General features: G+C 30.1%; 1 protein-coding gene across 2 annotated transcripts in view; it reads right to left on the bottom strand.

Annotated features, from left to right (window-relative positions):
• Positions 1-19,123, bottom strand: part of LOC148304681 (uncharacterized) — a 77,517-nt gene that overhangs the window by 15,262 nt on the left and 43,132 nt on the right. For both annotated transcript variants that reach the window (XM_088267916.1, XM_088267917.1), the window contains one exon: positions 1,075-1,353. In XM_088267916.1, the coding sequence (XP_088124042.1) occupies positions 1,075-1,353 (279 nt within the window). The remainder of the gene's footprint in view (positions 1-1,074; positions 1,354-19,123) is intronic.

A 19,123-nucleotide genomic window follows, 5' to 3' on the forward strand; every position in this document is an offset into this window, starting at 1 on the left:
AAGGTGTCACGAGTGAAATGAATTAATCTATATTTTTAAAGGAAAAATATGAAAGTTAAGGCATTTTATGGTTTACCATCTGCCACTTAAATGACTACATTATCCACTTTTGCTACATTCCACATACTATCTTAGTTGAAAAACCTTTAATAGTTATTAAAAAGAAATTATCAACGCGTACAATTATTAACGAAAAGGATCTATATTTTTTATGTAAGAAGATAAGAGCCTAGACATTCCATGGTTTACCAACTTGCATTGAGCTGACTTAAATGACCATAATTATATACTTAAAAGTTCACCATACTTTCTGAGTTGAAACCCCTATAATACACTCGTTTATTAAAAACGAACTATTTGACGCGCACCAAGGAAAATTTCTATTCATATATTGCAATTTTCATTGCAAACAGATGTGAAGTTTTATATTTCCTCATAAATCTAAATGAAAACTCAGCGTACCCAAGTTGTGAAAACAATATTCCGTGTCTTTTATTTGCATGGAAAAGTTTTATTATAAACCCAGCGTTTATTATTCGTCTGAAAATAATGTATTTATTGCTCAGACCATGAATATTTTATATCAAATCGAATTTTCGATAAATAACTACGACCCTAGTACTGTCGTGAAATAACATTTTGTGGGGAATACTGCAGGGGTATTCGTTATCCACTAAACCACGAGGGTGTAATCATACACAGCCAGTAAATCCTTTATCGAAAGGGTACTAGGGTTGAATACATTATTGATCAAAAATTTATGATCGGTTTAAAGAATAATTATTGGATATTAACTGAATTCAATCCTTTGCAATTATATTTGAAACCATATCATTTGCATTTAATACGAGTAGGCATTTATACTATCTGCCTATATTATCGTCCATGTTATTTTCACTCTTATATTTATTCAATAAAACCTTGGACCTTTCACCTATTATTCATGTTTTAAAGATTAAGATAACACTGCGTTATTATGATGCAGTGCCCTGTGCACCATTGGGTTGCGGATAAGGGTTTGATAATGATATTGTCCGTATTGTATTTTAAAAGTGTTTATTATTTGACACTCACCATCTTGTTCGTCCTGGTTGACGGCGGTGGTTGTGAAGACGGAGAAGTCCTTGGAGGCGATGGACTCTCGCAGCTGCTTGGTGATGTTCCTAAATATCTCCCTGGACAGCTCCAGCGCCGCCTGGCGGGCCGCCTCGCGAGGGTCCAGGGTGGTGCTCCGCGCGGTAGTCCGAGCTGCCGCACTGGTGCTGACTGTGCTGGTGCTGATGCTGCTGCTGGTGGCGCTGCCATCGTCTGCGACAGTCGGACTGGGCTCGGTACTGTCTGTGGTAGATGTACCTGAAAAAAGAAAAAAATCATTTGATTTTTAACAGATGAAGAGGAATATGGTCTTGGCATTTACAGGGCTGGTTTAGTTATTTTATTTATCTTGTTTATATTATATTTTTGACAAATAAACATAGATGAAGAAGAAGATGGAAAAATACGCATAAACAATGATGATTTAGTTAGAAGAATATGGAAGTCTTTTATTACTGGGTTTACAATCTGTCAAATGCTGTTTATGTGGTCGCTTTACACATGTGATTCACCATCCTCATACCCATGATTAACAACCACACTATTTAAATTTTTAAAAGTCATCCAAATATGACACTGTGATCTACTGTGATATACTGTGATCTACATATGATCTAAAACGATTTTTTTTCTAAGATTTCAAAAAAATTTCAAGATTAAACATTCAACAAAATTTAAAAATCATACAAACATGATACATTTGTTATTTAATACGTTGCAATAATGCATTATTATTTCATTAGGACGGAGCTTAAAGCTAGTTACATTACTTCTTTATTTACATTATTTTTTTTTGGTATTTTACAATATTTCCACGTAGTTATCAATATTTGTTTTTTTATGTTTTTTTTTTTATTTATTATTTTACCAAAAATTACTTATATTTATTCACATTTAGAATACGAAATTAAAAAAAATAGTCAAAAAAGCAATTTGCGCAAACAAAAAATTACAAAGAGTATCTTTACTCGAAATTACAAACCTAGCCAAGTATATATACATAAAAATCTTGTTGAAAGCATTCTTGGTGCGATTCCAAAAAAATCCTAGCAATCAATTAAAAAAACAACAAAAATCGCAATTACCGCACAAACCAACATAAAACGCACAATCATTGTAACGTTAATCCAGACTTGTTGTTCAAAGCAAATACCGCATCAATAAACAATTTGTTTAAATCATATTGGAATAAGTTTACCAATTGAATTATACAAGTAATTTTATTGGTGAAACTGAATAAGATAAAACAAAACAAAAGTACTTAATTGTTGAGAAATCTGAACATCAATACCGCTAATCTCGTTACATAATTCATACTTTTCTTTTTTCCCTTTCATCTTCTCATTATTACGAAACTCTTAGGAAAGAAGTCCCCCGACCAAGTTGTGGAAATAAATGTCAATATCAGAACTTTCTGGAAAAGAATAGAAAAAAATCGAGACAAATTTTATAAGAAAAGTTTGTGGTGAGCACTTTGTTCGGGTGTATTCTGAGTAAAATTAAGGAGTGGGTTTAAATGTACCAACCAACTCACTGAAAGATTTCGGAAAAGAATTTTCTAATCTCATAAAACCCATTGTGAATAATTGGAAAATTATCAGAAAATACCTAAAATAATCTTGAATTGGAACATTATTTATAAAATGACTTCACCTCGACCTATATTCTGTTTAATTTATGTATTTTTTAAATGCTCTTATGTCCTAACGAATGGAAGTAAAATATGGAGTTGGCAATAAAAAGATGAAGGTAGACTGAATGCAGTCGAAATGCTATCTTTCATAAAAATGTGCGTCGAAACGATGTAAATAGATGTTCGTATGGTGAAATAAGGATATAACGCAAAGCTGAGATAATCATTATAGATACAAAATTTAAATTCATGTGGAATGATTGAGTGAGGAGAGAACAGTAAACATAACTTATGAGACAAATGTAGTTTGAAAAAGGAGCAGAAAAATGCATCTTATACATATCAATTCATTTTTCGACCAGTGACCAGTCAACTTTCAAGTATTTGAAATACTTGATCTTGCTATGTTTTCCTCGGATTTTTTCTAATTTAATTTTCATCTTCTGTTGCTGCATAAAATTTTCTTCACTCTTTTCATATCACTAACCACCTCAACTTGTTTTTCCTATTTTTCTCGATAGTGAAGCGGATAGCAAAATAATGTTTTATATTTTTACTATAATATGTAATTTGAGAATCAAAGTATTTTCATTCCTCAAAATTCCCATCAAATACAAGGTGTCGAAAATGAGAATAAAATAAAACGAAATATTACATAAATCATGAGTGTGGCTTGTTTAAAAATTAACGGAAATGTATTGGTAGAAGAGAAAAATCTTTTTCAACGGACACCTTAATTCCTTATTTGGCTTTTTGTATATTTCTTAATCCTGGCTCAATGTGTGACCGTTAAGCAATATATTTTTATGTAGATCCTTGCAAATTTTATTTTAGCATTTTAATTTTGTACGTCGTCTGAACAATACCGAGATTTATACGATCCTTTGCTAATAAGGGAAATAGACAAGAATCCTTGAAAGGAATCTTTTGTAGAATTAGGAATTTCAATTTGTGGTATAATGGCATTACATTCGTACATATAACACACAGGGAGCTAATCTTGCGCGATTGAACATATGTATAATTTAAAATACGCACACATTTTTTTCCAAAGGTTTTTTTTACACAATAGTGGGCTTCTAAACACAATTCAATATATTGACATCTCAACATAAAATAAGAAAAATATCATTGTCTGAGTATTAAAAGGCTTCCAACCTGTCATAGGCTAGTTTTGAGTGATCACATTATGCAGTATATGATTTGTTTTTCACAATTCTTTTTTTTATACTTGTGTATATTTATTTAATATATATATATATATATATATATATATATATATATATATATATATATATATATATATATATATATATATATATATATATATATATATATATATATATATATATATATATATATATATATATATATATATATATATATATATATATATATATATATATTTATATATATATATAATATATATATATATATATATATATATATATATATATATATATATATATATATATATATATATATATATATATATATATATATATAAGTATATAAATATATAATATAAATATAATAAATTAATTGATCACCCTATCGAAAATTGCATTTAATTTTGCAAATGGCGTCGTTCGTCAATTACATTTTAAATTTGTAAACAAGATAGCTGCAGTATACAAACAAATTCATAAAACGGGCAAAAATTATTTTTCAACACTGGCGGCAGCCACTTGACGAATATCACCTTTTCCACTTAACACAAAAAAAATCGAGATCTAAATAAAAATTTCCATTACTCAAAATCTTTTTATTATTTTTATTTTTCATAAAAAATTAATATTTCTTGTATTTATTTTACGATTGGCGGGAATCAAACCCGCGACGCCAGTTTCGCAGTCGAGCGTCTACCCAACTCTGCCACGGTGCCTGTCTAAATAAAATAATAAAAGCTTCTGAAATATTAAAGCTTTCTAGACTTGAACGCAAAGCAAACTAAATAAATCAAAATAAATGGTCCCGAATTTTCAAAATACAATAAATCTTCTTCCAAATTGGTTGTCAAACACAAGAATTGGCGAAAGAAACGACCCGCTCTCATGCGATTAATATCAACGTATTACGGATCTTAGACACGCATTTTTTTAAGTATTTTCTTTTCCCTAGTTTTGTTCGTAAGTTATTTTAGTTTCAGGATGGTCCTAGAATTTTGTTGTTTTAGGAATGATTAGATTCGTCTAGCTGGAATACATTTGTGTATTTTTAAGAAAATGATTGTGATTTAGAGACTAATACCTTTCATTACATTTTGGATGTGTCAAGATCCTTGTTCACATAAGTGTGTTTCTTTCGAGAACGTCATAAATCAAAAATTGTCGATTTTTAGTTGTGCATGTTTTCGGAATGCCCAGAAAATGTACTATATCCCAGCAAAAGAGGCATATTTTTAACTTAATATTTACCCGCTATAGGGCAGAAAATGTTGTTTTTGCATTTTGAAGAAAAGGTAATGTTTAATAATTTTTTTAAATATACTAAATATTTTTCAAATGGAGAAAAAACCTTCAGATTTACCTAAAAAGATCTGCTGCACAGTAAAAAGTTCAATAAGTGGCTTGATATTTATTTTTAATACATTGTGTTATATCTTTTAACTTTAAAAACGTTGTCCTGAAAAATCAAGTTTTTTTTTATTTATGACGTTCTTGAAAGGAGTGAGCGATATGTGTGTTTCTTCACTTAATAGTTATTTTACATTTTTTGAATCTCAACATAAAGGAAGAAGAATATGGTCATCTAGATAAGACCTTGCGTACGTGTAAAATAAGCATATCTGCTCCTCAAATGCATTACGCAAATCAACCAAAGATACTGCCGAAACTCACACCTGAAATAACGTGTCAAATAAATGATTTATGAAAAATACATAAGTAACAAAAAATCGACAAATGTGGTTCTAATCATGGGTAGAATGGTGAATGTTTCACGCATATGATGTGATCACCGAAGCCAGCCTTTGAATAATAAGCACTGTAAATACCCCGATTATCCATATTTTAATATTCTTTGATGATTTTTTTTTCAATTCAAATACCTTTTACTTCTTTTGATATTTGATATTTGATTTTGATATTTGGAAAAATGTTTGAATGAAAACATATAAATAAGAAAAAATACTTTTCGAATTTTTTTAAACATTTCATAAACGCATTTCATGATGATTGAAAAAGTGACGGATGACCCTCAGATTCACGTGTCTTCATATAAAATTTTAATATCTTCAATATAAATTTGATTGTTGATTTTAATAGTCATGAATAATGTAAAATATTGATATCAAAGTTAAGCCTTTGCGTTTATGTTATGTTAAAACAGAAACAATAATATTTCAACCAGCTTTATCTAATAATAAACATTGATCAAACAGTTTCAGTAGTTTGTCAAAATTATTATCCCTCCATGAATGGTTTTCAGTACATTCATAAACCCTATAGAAATTTGCATGAAATCAATAGTCGTTACATTAAAACAATAGTTGGGTCATTTAATCGAACAATCGAAGTTTCAATTACTAAATAAATATTTCGTTTTAATTTTACCATGGGATAAATATTCTACTTTCTTGGCTGGCTGTTTTATTTTTCTGTATTTATTTATTGAGCGTTGAGAAAGTTTTTTTAATGGAACTCCTTGATTTATTATTTACCTTACTCATCCATATACGTACAAAAATATAAGCAAAAAAATAATCAGTATGATATATCAATATGACATAACAGACTAGCAAATCAGAGAACCTTAATTTGAATTTCGTAGTAGAGGGAGGTTATTATTCAAGTAATATTATAAATTATTAAACTCGTATATCACATAAACTTACAAGAACTTTGCATATATGGTACTGAGAAACCCATAAGTTCCTGGAAGCTCAACATCCTCACAAATACGAATTATATCTTATCGCTATCATAGAAAAGCTAACATTACAATAACTGTAATTCTGTCGACTTTCACACGTTTCTATCCTACACGAAGTGGAGTTATGAGGGCTCGTCTTTGTACATATACAGAAATATATACCGCCTTTTTATATTTTTATTTTTATTTCGTATTTTTATTTTATTCACATAAATTCCCGGTGGACTTTTGCAAGTAAAATACAATTATAATCCAAAAAAAGTTTTATTCAAGTACTATGCAAACATTTCATAACACATCACTTATTGCTGTCAGAAATTTATTACGTAATGCCAGTTTATGTGAAGATAATGAATTTGACAAAATATCACTAAAGTGTTATTATGAATATTACCGAGATCATGAATTCTTCGTAGTATTATTTTTTTGACATCTCATCAAAGATAATGAAGAATATTTAAGTCTGGGCATTTACGGGTCTGATGACCGTCATAGGCTTTTGACGACCGTCATTTGAGATGTCAAAAAAATTATATGAAAATAACTCCTATAATTAGAGATAATCCAGATTTTGTGAACATATTTATTTGACACACTCAAAATGTTGTGGTTCTTGGTTTAGTTGCAAAAATACGGTTATTGGAGGACGTTATTATTAGGGATAAGAAAAAGATAAGGACATCTTGTGTTTTTTGAATATCATATCGTAATTTTCATATGTTGTAGAAAAAAAAAATTTTTACAGTTGAAGAAACAGTATGCAAGGAGCATGTTGTGAAACAAGATTTTGCCAGATGTTCAAAGGATGATTTTTTTTATAAAATAATAATATTACATTTTAGATTTAGAAAAATAGGTAGCTATTTTTTTAATCATTTATTAGCAGAGTTATTTGGTAATGAAATTGAGATACTTTCAGATTCGTTGACATTTTTTTTTTCAGAACGGTCAAAAACGTATATATGAGAGCTAGTATTTCTTTTGCAAACATTAATTGAAGTTTTAGGTACGCGTTTTTTGGATCGTAATTTCAAGATATGATTGGATACAAAAACAGGTACCGACCACACAATTTTTCATTGAAAAATTATGTCCATGTGAACAAATTTGATTTTAAAAAGTTGATCTAAATTCTGATTAAAAATTCAAATATGTTTTTTCTTCTCGTTTTTGCTGACAAACGAAAAATGCTACCATGAATTATATTCGGTCCGGAGCTATCAAAATTACAGTAAAAATACGTGCTATTTGAAGATTTATTTTCCATGATTGGAAATCAGAAACATATACATATATACTCATAAGGGTTAAAAGCTCAAAAACAGACTAATTGGCTTCTCTCACCCCTGACCAATAGAACTCGTACATAAAAGGCCCGATTCAATTGAAAACTGGAAAAATAAAAATGCAAAATCCCAAATAAATTATTGAAGCGTGATTTCAAATGGTAAAATGTTATTTCGTATAAAAATATGTTTCGCAAAGGTAAAACTTTTTAGGTGTATTGTTGTAAGCTAACCTTTTACCACTGACGTTGTTTTTTTTAAACATGACCACGTAAACGTGGATATCGCAAACCTTACGTTTCTTCTTTTTCTATTAATTTTAACTTCATATGGTGCATAAGGCACAAAATGAGATGCAAGACGCAAGTTGCGCATTTATTTGTGTTGATGGTATGTAGAGAAAAAATCAGTTTTGCACTACAGATACAGTCAGGTGTATTATTAAATCGGCCTTTAGTGCATGTTGGTCATCGGGTCCACCAAAATCGCATATGATCAATATTTTATGTAGTTAAAAATGTGTGAATAGTGCCATGGTAGTGATGTGTAGTATTGTTTGCAATCTGTTGTAGTGATTGTCCTGACGAAGAGACGGGTACGTCTTGACTCTGACCAATATCTGTACCCGACGGATTCTCTAGTTCTTTGGACACGTTGCGCGTGGCAATGAGGATAGTCTGGAACGACTAGTTATGATCGGTAGCCTGGAGGGAAAGAGAGGGAGAGGAAGATCCCCACACGATGGACCGATCAAATTAAGACAGCAGCAGGCACCTCAGTGGTTGGAGCGTTACGTGCAACGCAATCAAGGGATAACTGGAGAAGAGTCATTGCTTCTGCAAGGGTCTCAACCCTCAGCAATGAGAAATAAGACGGAAAAGAAGAAGACTTCGTATAAATGTACACGGTAGTAAATTTATTTTACGAGTATATTTATAGTAGGATGAAACAAGTAATAGAATAAGAATTGTAAAATATCTGCTCCATTAACGCTGGTACTAATTATTATCCGAACATCCATTATGCCCATAATGTAAAGTTCCTTTCGTGAGAAAAGTTTCACGTTTAAAAAAAGCAGAATCTAAAGTGCTTGGCAAAATTATTTATATTTAGATCTTAAGTAGATTTAGACTGTTATTTAAGGGTTAAAATAAATGCTTATAATCTGTAAAATAAAAAGTAACCAACTAACAAACAATTTCTCGCATGGGTAGGTAGATATAATAGAACGCCAGACCAATCTATCTTCGCAAACAGTATTTGCCTCTTCCACGTGCATTTCCTCATACATACCCGCCGATTATTCCGACTCCTGACCTGACCACTTTCAAGTTTTTAAAAATTTCGATCATGCCAAATATCCGTTGTTTTTCCAGGTTTTTATCGTTTTTTATTGATTCTATATTTCATCCATATTCTATTTTACCTTTTTGTAGACACAAAAAGGTAAAATAGAATATGGATGTCTGGGTGTTTACAGGCCTTGTGACCTATCATAGGCTAGTTTAGTGATCACTTTACACACGTGCAACATTCACCATTCTACCCATGATTGACAACTCAAATTTAAATTTTCCGCAGTCTTCTTGTGCTTTTAGTACCAACCCCATTTGGTTCATAAATTTGTTTTACTATTCATTTCTTCACTTCAATAGACATACAGAAACATCGGTAAATGAATGATTCCGGTTATGAACAAATAAAAATGGTATAAAAATAAATAATGAAAAGGTTTGAAAAACTTTCAGCGTACGAGCTAGAAATAATTGGACTTGATTTTAACGGGTCGCAATTCACCATGGAAAAAGTCGAACATTTTTATATGTAACGAGCAGAAAAAATATGACGGATATTTTACTAAAAAAATTTTGAGACAGATAAGATGGCAGGTTGTTTCCAGTTCTTTAATACTAACAAACGAAACTTGATTTACTCGTCACTCGAATTCCTAACTCAGTAATAATAATACTCAAAAAATATCTTTAAGACGTTTTACAGAATAGTGCACAGTGAAGAATAGCTACTATCCAAAACCTCCATTCAATATTTATTACAAATGAAATGGAATTCCGCTTCGCTATCACTGATACAATGTACAATATATGGTAAGTTTTTTGGAAACAAATAAATCTCCACCCAAACATTATTTTTATTTGCGTAAATACCAAAATCCATTTCTATACTTAATATAAATAAAATCATACTTCAAACCTCTACAATTGCATTAATTTCATTATTTTTACAATGCACAACTAAAATGTATTCAATTCAATTAAAATTAATTTTGAAAAATTCTACGAAATCACGATTCTCAGCATTTTAATTTTTTTCTAGCTGAGAGGCAAGACATCATCAGATTAGTGGGAACTAATCTGATGATGTCAGAAGTGATGAAACTTGGTCACCGCTCAAATAAAATAATTGTGGAAAAAACTATATAGTTGTTAATTTATTACATAAAACCTATTTTAATTTCTCAAACAATTTACTTCCTTCAATCAAGATTTTATTACTTATATTTTATTACTTACATCTCAAATAAGATTGACATTCGAAAGATATGAATAAGATTGAAACACTGATTTTTTTAGTACTGAATTGCATTTTATTTTTAAAAAACACACAAAACTAAATTTTGTGATGATTGTTTCGCCTTGTTATGGCATTTTTCAAACGAATGACATTCGTTTCTCAAAAATTCAAAATTTAATTTTAACATTTAATATATAAAATAGAATATGGTTCTTGTATGATGGGCCTCGGTTGTATAAATACTAGATATGTACAAAAATTCTTTTGTTATTGGCAACTGAAATGCTTCCGATCACTCACAAACATCTCTCATCCGATGAAGTCATAGCCAACTTATCCATAAATCACTCCAGACAACATTTTCGTGTATTGACGCAGTCGGAATTTTTTCTGTTTTCCCAAAAACAAACACAAAAATATGATTAAATTCTTCACAAAAGAGTAGAAACACAGTGTTTTATGTTTGTTACTTATGTAAATATATATCTTCTTCTTCCTGGCTACATCTTAACTTATCGTATTTGCAGACTGCTGGGGTCAGCTCTCCTTATCCTCGGGTTGTAGGTCCTTCTGTCATGGACAACGTCACCTAGACCATGTCTTCGAACCATATTCTCTCTTTGCAGCATCCATGATTTTTTTAGTCTTCCTCTAGATATCTTTAAAGGAAGATCCATTGATATTGCCTGGTTTACGACATGCTCAGGTTCTCTGCGTCCTATATGCTCATACCATCTCAATTGTCTTTCTTCTACCTTCCTATTTATGTCTGTTTGTGTTAGTTATGTGAATATGTATGAGTGCTCCTTATTTTTAACAAGATTTTTTTTTTAAATTTTAAAAGCCAATTTTTTTCGTTTTGCTAAAAAACACTTGCACTACTTATTTCAGTTCATTTGAAATATCGGAACATTTTCATACAAGTTACATTAGAGTATTAACGAGCGGGTGGCACTCACTTTGTCGTCGTTCAAATGCAATAAGTTACGATATCATATTGCCACTTCAGAATAATAAATCATTTTGAACTACCATAGAATAAGAAAATCTCTCTTTGTTGGAAAAATTTTGTGGCATCATTGGCACGAGTTAGATAATCGTACGGAGAAGAATTTTCGTATGTGTATAATCCATGGTAGTTATAAAAAGTCAAGAGGTATGGGTATTAAAATTAGAAAAAAATGGCTGTTTACGGGACAGCCTTTTATATCTATGCATATATAAATCAATATAAGTGTATGTATAAGTAAATATAATTTTTAAAGACATTTTGTTTAATTTTTTAATAAAAAATGTTAATAATATACTGATCAAATAGAACTACCAAAATTACAAATATCATTTTAAACTCTCTCTGTCTTCCCCTCCCTCTTTCTATTTCACATTTTAATATAATGTGAATAAACTCTGAATTTAAAGTTGAGTTAAAAAAAATAATACTTGCTAATATATCCATCAAGATTTTAACCAATATTTGAAAGGAATCATACAACACTGCAAAATATACAAATACAAGTATATTTGATTTAATAAATATGTCAACAAAACAGATGAATTCGAGTTATGGTCCTCGTAATATAAAGGTAGATAAAAAAAATCCTTTGATTGATTTTCCTTTTTTATAAATTTCTATGCCCAAAGTACGTAAAGGATTTTCAGATATTTTTTTTAAATACATATTTATCAAAGACCTCAAGGGATTATCCTTTATTCTGCTCATTGGAAGGCAGAAATAATCACATTCCCACTTTACCAAACGAATTAAAAACGACCGGACTCGCAGCTTATTTCTGCAAAAGAGAATTTTCCACTCGTGCTAATAAATACTATTTCAATTACCCAGGTTCGGGGAGGCTCTAATGCTTTTATTGTTAATACAGAATCCTGCCGAAATGTGTTCGGCTCATGTGACTAGGTTAGCATTGTTCTAGCGTTGTTAACCCTTTGATTGCGCAATGGGTGCTGAAACACGAATAGGCATATGTCTCTAATCTTGTTCCTACTTTTGTTATAACCTTGAGAAATATTTAAAAGAATATATATGTATTTAAATACATGTATATATATATATATATATATATATATATATATATATATATATATATATATATATATATATATATATATATATATATATATATATATATATATATATATATATATATATATATATATATATATATATATATATATATATATATATATATATATATATATATATATATATATATATATATATATATATATATATATATATATATATATATATATATATATATATCTTGGGAATCAAACCTGGGACCTCCAGAAGGGTAGCCGAGCGTGCTGACCATTACAGTACGGAAGCTGACAAAAATATATATATAGATATTAATACTAAAATATGTTTATATGTGTATATACGTAAAATAGTTTTTGGTAATACGGAAAGTACCTTTTGAAGTTTTGTTTTTGGATAAGGTTAAGAAGATATAATTATTGATTGAAAAACCTCAAAAAAAGAAAATAATTATTCGGAGCTCGGGTTTTCAATTCACTCTAATCATAAAAATAATACTTACATTTCATCGGATTTTCAATATTTATAAATTTATGTAAACATTGTTAACAATGGTAATTTTAAAATAACTCGACACTGGCTATAACACCCAAGATGGGTGAAAAGCCATCAAAAAGAAGAAGAAGAAGAAGAATGGTAATTTTAACACTCTCTTCATCATTCACTATGTGAATTAGTGTTTTTTAAAGTGGTATTACACAAAGTGAAAGATGAATGATAAGGACAGTGTTTGAATAAATTAAAAATAAATTCTGTCGAAAAAAACACAAGAAAAATTACTTATAGTACTTGAAATCGATGTTAATGTATCCTGCAGATGGTTATTCTGAAATATTAGACATCTGCTCTTTACACTTTTTTTTTCAATTTATGAATTGATAAAACATCGTCTAGATTTTTTTCATCAAACAAACATTACGCCAATAAAGGGTTAACATATTCGTATGTTTACTAAGCGAGAATAATCCGTGTTGTTGGGCGCCATTTTGTTGAACCATTGATCTGCTGAAGTGTTTGCACTCAGTTTTCAGTAAATCAACCCGTACAAGAGGCTTACGCCATTTGGTTTAGAGCTCTGATTTTATTTATGCGGTGCCAAGTCATAACATGAACAATCGATTAAATCGGAGAACGGAATGAAAATAAGGCTGAATGTTTATCGACACATGAAACAGATAACTAGTTTCATGCCTCGGTTTTGGTTTTAGTTTTACTTTGAAGGATGCTAAAGATATCCCTTTGGGAACAAAAAATGAATGTTTGTATACGGGAAAAGACCAAAGTAACAGATGTGGCTCAAAGGATCATGGAACGAAAGTGGGAGTGGGATAGGTCATGTGGCATATGTCTGAGGATAGATGTACGAAGTAGGTGCTTGATTGGAGGCCTAAAGACAGGACATAGAAGCGTGCGTAGGCCCCAGAGAAGATGGTCCGATGACATTAAAAAAGTGAAGGGCCTGCACTGGAAGAGAGTCGCGACCAACAGAAAACTGAAGAAGTCTAAGAGGGAGGCCTTTGTTCGACACTGGACACATGGAGAAGGCTAAAGTAAGTAAGTAAATGTACTTTGATTCATTCTGATTGAGGTCAAAACGTTTAATTCGGAGAATTTTCCTGAATTTTCTCAGCACCTATTCATTAATATTTCAGTCCATCCAAGATATAATTATTTATTAATCAAAATTTCGTCATACGTATAATTACAAATTACAAAAATGAGCCCTCACTGGGGTTTCCCGTGCCGAGGGCACATTTTATAATTATTATTTATAAAATATTATGAAAGACAATTGTTTATGACACGCAATCAATTACGACATAATGATAGATCTTTTTTAGATCTATTCACCTCCATTATCCATTTATAAATCGCTCTTTTATTCTTTTCCTTTTTTAATGACTTTATCGATAATGGAAGTAGGTTGTACGACTTCATTTAATACGTATGAAAGTTTTTTTGACCAAAAGATGTATGTGTTATTCAACATCCTTTGATAAAGCCATTTCTATTGTTTTTATTTATCTTCCTTGACAGTATTCAAGACATTACGTCCTTTGATATATTGGCTAAACATATTCAATATATCTTTATTTTATTATATGTTTACTCAGATTGTGCGATATTCAGCTCATTTTATGAAAAATACATGATTATTTATATATTCTATTGAATATTCCATTGAAAAATGAATCAATGAGATTATTTTAAGGGAATATTTTTTAATAGATTTATATTATCCACTGACACTTCGTGATGGAATTGCATTTTAATATATTATCAGATTAAAACCAATATTTTTAGCTTTTCCACTTTATTTTTATTTGACCAGCGACCGGGTTTTGTCGTTACCGACATCATCAGACTGGTGGGAGGCTATACAAATTGTTATGTTATATATAAAACAAGGCAGGAGTTGATAACCATGATTTTAAAATTGTATCAAATCATGGTTATCAACTCCTGCCTTGTTTTATATATAACATAACAATATGTATAGCCTCCTACCAGTCTGATGATGTCGGTAACGACGAAACCCGGTCGCTGGTCAAACAAAAATTAAGTGGAAAAGCTAAAAATATTGGTTTTAATCTAATAATATATTAGAATATTTTTTATTATATCAATTGTTGGAATGTAGAAATCGTTAAAAAAATATGTCTCAGTGATGAAACTAATGAAACTTAATATTAATAAATTTATCCAGATATTCATTTGCAAGTGGGACATAAACGGAACCAATAAAAGCCGGCTGTAATTCTGGACATAAAACAGACGAAGCAACATTTTTTTGATTGAATGCCCGGCGGACCTGTTAAGAATATACTGAAAATGCTACCGAATAAAAAAAAATAAGTTCGAAGGGTCAAAAAGGGAGCTTTTTTCCACCATGATAAACACTTACCCTTACCAGCAGATCGCCCTATAAAGTTTATATTGCCACAAGATCTCTAGTTGAAAGAAGCAGTTATCTACATACGCTGTAAACATCACAACTTTTATTGTTAGTTCCGCTATATAACTTTTCTAGGGCCTGGACAACTATCTACTTGTGGTAGTAACTGGAATAGTCGTACTTATTGTTTAATGTATTCTTTTATTTCTGCGAACGTTTTATTTTATTGCATGGTGTTAAATGATTCGGACACCCGTTAACGGAATCATTGCGTATTTAGAACTTTTTATATTATATATTTAGAAAGGAGTTCTGATTAAAACTGGAATTGTGACTGAGAAATTATAATAATTTATTTTTTTCCAATTACGGCTCGCAAAATTACCGAATAACTGAAAATTGTGAAATATCTGAAAACCAGTAAATCTGAGTTTTTGTTTTAAACGAATAAACTACATATTATTTTATTTTATTTTAAATTAATATGAAAACTACGGTTAAAACCATTACGTACGTTGTGTACTATTAAACAATGAACATGTTTTCATGGATTGATTTATTTTTTTATTTTTTTACGCAAATATTTTACGCAAATATTTTGATTTTTTTTTCTGGATCCTTAGCGATTCATTAATAAAACAGGTTTAAAATTGTGGTATAAGGGATTTGAACCCAAAAATTTTGACCCAGAGTCCGCGATACTAACTTTAGGACAAAACCCGATACGTTATACATAATTTATACAAATTACCTGAAAAAAAGAGGAAAACAAAGTAATGAAATATACAAACATCCAGCCCCCATATGCGCTCTACAAGCAGTTTTATGATGAAGAGCTTTCATCAGCCTCTCCGGGAAGCCTGGTACTCTTGATCTTATTAACTCATCCCAGTATGATATGTGTGCTAAATCAAAATATACCACTTGCGCTACAGTGTTGGGGTGACTTCACGAGGGCCCTGTATCCATAATTGAAATATGTCTTTAAATCTTTTGCATGTCTTTTTCTTTTGCAAATCTTTTTCTCTATGAAGACTTATGCCAAAATTAACTGACGTATTGCTGCGTACATATTTTTTTTTTCAATCAATATACCATATATGGTACCTGTAAACTTGTATACAATGGTTGAAAATGAACGTTTAAAAAAAATATTCGCACAATAATATGAATGATTTTTTTTAAGGATTTGAGTTTATCTCAAATTGCAATAAGTTCTTACCCATTTACCAATGTGGTTTCATTAATTGACAACAATCATTTTCATGCGGTAAGATTATAATTTAAGTCAAGTAAAAATTTTCCGGGAATTTTCTCAAGGCGAATGAAGATAATGGAAAATTGTGATCCAGGAATTTAATTTGTATTTTATATTCTGATATTACGAAGAAAGGAACATGGAAGATAGCCAGTTTTGATTTTAGGCCACGCTGTGAAATGAAAATAATTACTTTTATTCGTATAATTTAATATTCTAAGAATTCTTTTTTTAGTTTTATATTTACCTGGGGACCATGAAATATTATATATTTTCATTCTCTAATTTAATTACATAAATAAAAAGGATTGTTTATTCAAAAACTACCATTCATGGGTAGGCACAGAGAATAGAACGTTACACCTTTGCAAACATTCTTTCACTCTTCTCATACATACTTCCCGATTATTTTCGACTCCTGGCCGGACTATTTTCAAGTATTTGACATACTTCATCAAGCTTAGTTTTCTTCGACCTTTATCTACTTCATTTACTACATAAATTGATTGTGTTGTTTTTTTTTCACTGATTTGTTCTATAAATCTAAACAATCTCAACAAACCTCTCTTAATATTATCGATATCTTAATATCACGGAGACAGACACAAATACTTGATGACAAATCTGTAATACCTACGCATAAGTGTTTTTTACAATGTAAAAAAAACTCCAGAAAAAGTGAAGATAATCCAGATTTGTAAACAAGTATTTGGACACACTCAAAATTTTGTATTTTCAATATATTTGCCTGAACTTAACATTTAATATAAGTTCGAAAAATATTACTGTACCTATGTATTCTATTGTATATTTCTCTGCTTATTAGGATTTGCGAAGGAGGATTCAAATTTCTTGCCTACAAATTCCGAGAACTAATTAATATCCCAAAGGGAAAATTGTGTTGATTAAATATGCAAAAGCTGTTACAGGTTCTCACCCTTAAAAATTAAGCTATTTTGGTCAATACTGTATTTTTAAAATTGTGAAGTAAATTTCAATCGATAATCTTTCAAAACAATTGAGTGTTTCCAAATTTTCATTCACAAATTCAGTATTTTCTGCAAGATTATTTGTATTTATATCTCAACAACGATGAATAACATTATGGAAGTCTGGGCATTTACGGGACTTAAAACTGCCATTGGTTGATTTAAGTGATCATTTTTGCACTGTGTAACATTTACTACAAATTCATGAAGATTTTTTTCATATTGTTTTTTGACATCTCATCAAAGATGAAGAAGAATTTGAAAGTCTGGGCATTTTGGGGGCTGACGACCGTCATAGGCTGGTTTAAGTGATCACTTTACACACGTGTAACATAACCAATTCTACCCATTATTGACAACCACACTATTCAAATTCTTGGATTTTCTATATATATGAACCAATTAAGAAACCTTGTTCTTGAAACGCTAGAACTTCACTAGACACTTTAAGTATTGTAAGATTTTTTCAATTTAAAACCTTACTTTTTCCAATTTCAAATCCAGCATTTCTAAAAACAACAAAAAATGTAATACACTCAAAATCTTGTTTTAAAACTTGTCTTTAAAAAAGTATGAGATGAAAACTATTTTTAGGTGTCCCTTTATATGAAAAATAATTCGAAAAAATCTAACATGAATTTCATGACAGTTTTTCTCAATAAAAACTTAGTGATTTCAGACGATAGATGTCGGCGAAGAAGTAGCACACAGAAGATATTTACAAATGAAGCATAAATATTATATCCAAAATTTGAGTACTTTTGGGGTCAAACATAGGTAGAATGGTAAATGATAAAAAAAAACGGTTCATACGTGTTAAGTCACTTAAACTAAAAAATGAAAGCCTTGGCGTAAGCCTTGTCAACTCTCAGATGCATCTTTGTTGCGATATTTTTAAAAATCTTGACAGGGCCCCCATCAAGATTTCCCTTTAAAAAAATATGTGCGTAAGAAGAATAAATAATTTTGTAGTAAAATGTTTTAAACGTTCTCGTACCATTGCATTTAATACTAAACTTAAATTAAAACAAATATAAATTGATTTACTTCCATTTATTGATTCGACTGCCAGTTAGTTGTGACTTATCAACCCGCTTTAATTTAAAGTTTAATCGGTAAGTAACGACTTTTTTTAAATTTAAATTAAAAAATTAAAATTAAAATTAACTCATAATTAACAATATGACAATTATTAAAACCTTACCTCCATATTCCATATTCCTACAGATAAAAAAAAACTGCTTCTACCCCTTCTTCACCCTTCAACGTCCCAAGGGCACGACTTTAAAATTAAGTCTGAGCTTCCGATACGATGTTTGATAATGATGTTAAAAACATTGAAACACGTGTCACAATATATTTAAAAGAAAAATGGTATTAACAAAGTAACATTTAAACTTTATTTTCCCTTTTGAAAGTTTATTAACGTAATAAAGAGTCATTACGCTTACAGTAAACATGCTTATAAAATTTGCGAAAAGTTAATTTTTGTATTTTTTTTG

Source organism: Brachycentrus maculatus, unplaced genomic scaffold, assembly GCF_059751285.1.
Source record: "Brachycentrus maculatus isolate JH-2025_06_01 unplaced genomic scaffold, ASM5975128v1 h1tg000307l, whole genome shotgun sequence".
In the NCBI taxonomy this organism is placed as follows: domain Eukaryota; kingdom Metazoa; phylum Arthropoda; class Insecta; order Trichoptera; family Brachycentridae; genus Brachycentrus; species Brachycentrus maculatus.